This window comes from Mus caroli, chromosome 15, assembly GCF_900094665.2.
Source record: "Mus caroli chromosome 15, CAROLI_EIJ_v1.1, whole genome shotgun sequence".
Taxonomy (NCBI): domain Eukaryota; kingdom Metazoa; phylum Chordata; class Mammalia; order Rodentia; family Muridae; genus Mus; species Mus caroli.
Genome location: NC_034584.1, coordinates 96860317 through 96866074, shown reverse-complemented (window position 1 = coordinate 96866074; position 5758 = coordinate 96860317). Strand labels below are relative to the sequence as shown.

Genomic DNA, 5758 nt, shown 5'->3' with positions numbered 1-5758 from the left:
GAGAGAGAGAGAGAGAGAGAGAGAGAGAGAGAGAGAGAGAGAGAGGAGGGTTGGTTGGTTGGGGCTGGGCTGCATGCCTGCAAGGTGCAAGTTGAGGGGAGACTTTAGCAGTGTTCTAACCTTGCCTGAGCACAGAACGAAGGGAAGGGTGGTAATGGGGTGCAGCTTGACAAACATGTACTGAGACCTTCTACATGCTAAGCATGGGATGAGGACAGGCTCTTGAGTCTTCTAAAAGTGACAGACACAATTGCTTAGCCAGTGGGATGCAGTGAAGTCAGACCTTTAATAAATTCAAAGACCATAAGCATTAATAATCATAAAAAGGAATCTCCCTGCCCCTCCCCAGAGCCACTCTGTCCCCTTTCTGTCCTAGTGTAGAGCAGCCCTTAGCCCAGTTTCAGATCCCCACTCCTCCAGTGTGGGGGGCCTAGGCTTGGCTCCAGGAAATCACCCCATTGTGGGAGGTTGGAGAGGAAATGCAGTAAGGTTTTATGGGCCCATTCCACGTTTGTTTCTCCTGTAAAGTACTTCCTCCTTCAACAACTCATGGAGCCTGGAGTGGAGCTAAGCAGCAACAGCCTAGACCAGCCCCACCTGAATTAGTTGCGTCCCCTCTCCTATAGGGCACCCTCCCCCTGTATACAAAATCTCAGAGACTGTGATAGATGACAGCAAACAGGCATGGCTCCCACACTGATCTATACAGCTCTTATTCCAGTTAACTGTCCTTCATTGGCTTAGACCCTAGAAGACAGGGAGCAGTCTGTATGTTTTCTCTAAGGCAGACACACACTGCAGGTTGCATTCACTGTCTCCTTAGTCCCCCTTGCCCCATCCCATATCTTAGAAGGCTGAAGAACATCTCAAACCGTTTCTCCTTCCCCAACACCTCTTTACCAAGCAGCATCTACTATTGCTGCAAATCCTTCTGGGATCAAACATGGCCCTAGACGGAGGACTCAACCTTTCTTCTATGTCCAGAAAGGACCTACAGGGATGACCCAGGCCCAGAAGAGTCTGAATCTAAGTCAGTGGAGCCACAGAGCTACTATTCTCTGGCATAAAGTACAGACTACAGTCTAGAATCCTCAAGTATCAAGTCATTTTAGAATAGGATATAGAAAAGTCTGTGTAACTTAGACACCCACAGCAAGTGGAAACAACAGTACAGGAGACCTCAAGTGTACTCCCCCTCACCCCAGAGGCCCTTCTTGGAACCATGAATCAAGAAAAGAACTCAGTTCCATTGTCCCCTATTTTTTCTGCTCCTAAAGGTGTTTAAAAAATATTTTTTAAGGGATGGTTTAAAGACTGGGCCTCCCAATACATCTCAGAGCCTATTTAGACACATCAATTCTATGCATGCCCTAAACAGACAGAAGTAATTGAATCTTTAGTCCTGTTCTTTTTCTGGCTTTATTTGATATGACAAAATATAGTTTCAGGAAGGGCTTGGCGTCAATAAATAGTTGGGCAACTGCAATGGGGCAGGAAGGTGAGAAAGTCATGGCAAGATGTATAGGATAGCAAAAAGCCTCAAAGAACAACTTGCTAGGGTCCAAAGGCAAGAGACCCCAATAGTTGAGCTAGCTAGCAGGCTGGAACTGTGAACCTGAGAGTGCATGCAGCAAGCCAGGCTAGGGAAGTTCCCGGGCTTTGGGAAGGGGGTTGGAAGGTATAGAGAGCGTAGGACAACCTCCGGGGTTACAGGCCCTCTTTCATATGCAAATAATTAATGAGCAAAGACAGTTTAGAAGTTACAAAGGTTAGTTGAAAGCACCCCGATTCTAGTCATAGCCTCTGCCTGGCACAATCAGCCTTCAGCAGGCTGGTCAGCCTAGGCAGGAACAAAGAAGAGGGTAAGGCGGAGGTCGGGGAGAAGGGGTTACAGTCAGTCTGTCTCACCTTAACTCAGGCTAGCTGAACTAGGGCTCGGAGCCGGGAGAGGCAGCCCAGGCTGAGACTTATCCAGTACCCGCCCTACAAGAATGTGCCCCGGGCCTGGGGTGCTCAGCTGAGCTGAGGCAAGACAGGCAGTGCAGGCGGTCCTGCGGAACCCTGGGTCGATGGGGATTCGGAATGCCAAAGAAATGCGCTTTTGTCTGGGAGGCCCGGAGCCAGTGCTCTAGCCTCCGCCTCAAAATCTAGAAGGAGGAAAACCGAAAAGGAAGGGCGCAGGGACCACAGCAGACCGGGGTGCTCTCTGAGGGCTCCCTGCTTTCTCTAAAGAGCCTCTTTGCTCTTCATTTTGGAATCTTTCTTCCACTTCATCCTGCGGTTCTGGAACCAGATCTTGATCTGTCTCTCGTTGAGACACAAGTTGTTGGCGATCTCTATGCGCCTGCGGCGAGTGAGGTAGCGGTTAAAGTGGAATTCTTTCTCGAGTTCCAGGGTCTGGTAGCGCGTGTAACTGGTTCGGGACCGCTTGCCATCCGTCTCTGGAACATAAATTCCCCCAAACCAGGGAGGGATGAATAGCGTGCAGCACCCCAACGTCCCACCCTAGTCCCAGGCCCCACCCGTGGTCGGAGGGAGTAGAGGTGAGCGCGGTGGGACAGGCCAGAAGGGCCGCAGGCGGGCAGGCCCGGTCCCGGGAGAAGCGCCTCCGCCTGGGCAGGAAACTTTCCACCGCCGCCTTCACTCTGCGGCCGGAGGGGCTGAGGGGGGATGGGGGGAAGAGGGAGACCCAGGCTCGGACCGAACAATAAGCACCCTCGAGATCCGAGCACCGGGGACCCCCCTCCCGCCCCTCCCGAGTCGCTGGAATCCTCCGGAGCCGCGAGCACTGGCCGAGCCGGCTCCGCAGGGGAGGGAGGGAGGGAGCCGCGGGGGGATCCCCACTCTAGAGCCCCATGCTCCTCACCCTTCAGATCCCTCTATTTTTTTAACTCCCTCCCTCTCCCCCCAAAATTGAATATTGCCTTTTATACACGTTTTGTTCCTATGATCCAATTATGTCGTCGTAAATTTGGGCGCACACAGCCTCTAAGCCTTTTAGTGGACAGTTTTACGAGCCATTGATGCCTGGATCGTAAAATTTATGGCCGCAGGTTTTTTTTCTTTATTTGCCCCGCATGGCCTATAAAACCCAGGCGGACCCGAGCGCGCAAAATGAAGTCCTAAAGTTTACCGTGGCTCATGTGCAGTTTGGTCATCCACGGGTAAATCTGTGGCGGGGCCGGTGGCTGGCTCAGTCCGGCAGGCTGCCCTGTCTGCGCCTGCTCCTCTTTGATCTCCCCACTGCTCTTAGCTCGCTCCTCCAGCGCCGGGCGAGCCGCCTTCTGACTGTACATCCCAGGGTTCAGAGGAGCCGCTTCGTCTCTGCCCAGAGCGTGTCCCGGAGCGGCCGCGGCGCTGCAGGCGGGGCGGTCGGGGTGAGCCCGGGGGTTGGCAGCCATGTCTACCCCGTGGAGAGAGTTGGAAGGCGCAGGCGGTGGGAAAGTGATGCTTAAGTCCAATCCGCCGTAGCAGTACCTGGATGCCTGCACCTCTGAGGCCGATCCATAGTTCCCACAAGTTTGCATGTTATAGGCAGGGATATTGGGGCTCTGCTTATAGAATGAATTGGCTACGTAGGAGCTCATGGCGGGGAGGGCCCAAAAAAAATTTCTGCACCCTTTTTGATTAAGGGTGATTTGTGACTCTTTGAAGTTGAGGGGGTTTTTGTTCTCCAAAGTGCACAATTTATAGGTGGAGATATCTCTTTCTTTATCCTATGCGCTCTTCCCAAATAAGGGAGCCTTAAATAGAGTCACGTGACTGGAGCGGCCACTCATAAATTTGGCTTGATGACCTCCGGGAGGTTAGTGATGGAAGCCGGCGAAACGCATCTTGATATGTTGGCAAAGCCCGGGGGTGGGGGGTGGGGGTGTGAAAGAGAAAGAGAAGCAAGGGGGAGGAAAAAAAATGGTTCTTGGAATTGGGGGGTAGTCGGGACAACGAGCTCACAGCGACACCTGGTGCCGACTCGGAGGAATTGCATCTTGCAGCATCGTTTGGCCTTCTAGCAGTCAGTTTGTGGAGAAGTTGTTGCTTGTTGGACAAACTAACCATTGAGCTTGTCTTTAAAATTCTGCTTAAATTTGAGAAAAGATGAGGCCTTATTTAGGAATTACACCGGTGGTTTTTGAAACGAATAGTGCCAGTTCCCTAACTCCAGAGCCTTCCAAACTTCAGTGAGGACTGAGAAAGAGAGTTGGGGTAGCTAAAGCCCAGCGTGGAGATACCTAAACTAAAGGTCAAGATCGCTTGCTTGGGAGGATTGAACTCAGTTTTGATGAAGAGAAGCTTGTCTTGTATGCTTGGAAAAATTAACCTCTGGGAGGTAGGCAGGATACCCAAGAGGAGGGAGGGTTCCTGAATGAGCAGAATCAGCAGACAGGTCCTGAGGCTGAGAGTCCTAGGTACTCTCTGGGATGTGACTGGAGGTGAGGGGCCAGGTGGACTTGGGTAGGCTTCCCAATGTTAGGAACCCTAGAAGGGCAAGAGGCAACATTCCTATGCATGTAACTAGACACACTGGGCTGGAGGGCCCTTCTACAGCTCTGTGTGATCTTCATGGGGTACCATGAGAATGTGAGATATTTCAGATGATCCCCAAGAGCATAGAGGGGCAAGATTGAAACCTCCACAAATATTATGAGCAAGGCAGAAATAAAGGCCTGCTTTTGCTCTTTTAGAGGTAAGCTCTTAGCCCAGGTTTCAAACTAGAAGGCTCATGAGGAAGGGGGTGGGCAGGCGGGGAGTTGGGCAACCCAGACACAGTATTTGGCCAGGATTTCTTCAACCTTTGGGTCCTATCCCCTGCTTTCTTAGTCCCAGACCCTACTCTTTACTGCCCGAATTTCCTCAGGAACTCTCAGTCTCTGCCAGAACTCGCCCCCCCCCCTTCCCTGCTGGCGGAGAATCTGGAGGGGGGCGGTGGCAGGGACCTGGAGAGTCTGGAAAACTCAGACCGATTTTTCCCCCTCTGAGAGACCTCCCACCCACACTTCTTCCCCTAGGCCCACTCAGGTTTCTATGCTGAGCCTTGGGGAAAGAAGGCTGGATCTGAGAAAGGGTTAGGGTCCTACTGTGCCCCTCCGTGCGCCAGGTTTGAGGAGAGAAGAGGCAGGAACCAGATAGGCTGGGCTGTAAGGAAGAAGGACTTTTGTCTGGAGGGTCAGGAGTCTCAGAACAGGCCAGAACTCAGTTTCCAGTCTTTCTCTTTCCAGTCGTCCTTGGATCGCTCAGTCCCTGCGGACGGACGGACTCCTGAGGTCCTTGGATTGCCAGGGAGCCTCAGCCAGGTTTCACAACAGCCGGCCTGGCGGGCTGGAGGCTTGCTTGCTAGTCCTCCTTCTCCCCGTTCTGCTGGCAGTGGGTGGGAGCGACCCTAATGCTCGGATCAGGCTCCTTTTCTTGCATTTTGGGCTCAGGGCTCAGAAGCCAAAGATCCCTGGCTGCTACAGGCAGGAAGAAAGGCCCGCGTGGGGCTTGGAGCCCAACCCGGCTCACTCAAGCTTCCCCGCCCCCAGCGAAAGTCCAGGCGGCCCCTTTCCTCTTTTTCTTTTCCGGGGTGTGTGCTGTTCCGTGTAGGGAGGGTCCCAGAGGCCTCTAAGAACCCCATCTCGGTCAGGAGAACCCGGAGACAGAGTCTCAGCGCCTGGCTGCGGGGCAGGCGAGTGCGGAGGGCTGGGGGCTTTGCAAGCCGCAGGCCGCGCGAGAGCTCTGCTGGCAAGCCAGCGGGCGGGCGAAAGAGCAGACAGGCGGATTA

At 53.2% G+C, this 5758-nt stretch overlaps 1 protein-coding gene across 1 annotated transcript; it reads right to left on the bottom strand.

Moving 5' to 3' along the window:
- Nucleotides 1-268: 268 nt before the first annotated feature.
- Nucleotides 269-3655, bottom strand: Hoxc5 (homeobox C5). The gene is made up of 2 exons (XM_021182976.1): nt 3134-3655; nt 269-2441 (listed from the first exon to the last, which is right to left on the bottom strand). Exons 1-2 carry the CDS (start codon nt 3585-3587, stop codon nt 2227-2229), a joined length of 669 nt encoding a protein of 222 aa, XP_021038635.1. The 5' UTR covers nt 3588-3655; the 3' UTR covers nt 269-2226.
- Nucleotides 3656-5758: the final 2103 nt, after the last annotated feature.

Excerpts from the sequence above, each read along its gene's own strand:
- Hoxc5 (XM_021182976.1), bottom strand. The coding sequence starts at position 3,587 with ATGAGCTCCTACGTAGCCAATTCATTCTATAAGCAGAGCCCCAATATC. Across the intron at positions 2,442-3,133 it reads CAAACTGCACATGAGCCACG|AGACGGATGGCAAGCGGTCC; the intron begins GTAAACTTTAGG and ends TTTATGTTCCAG.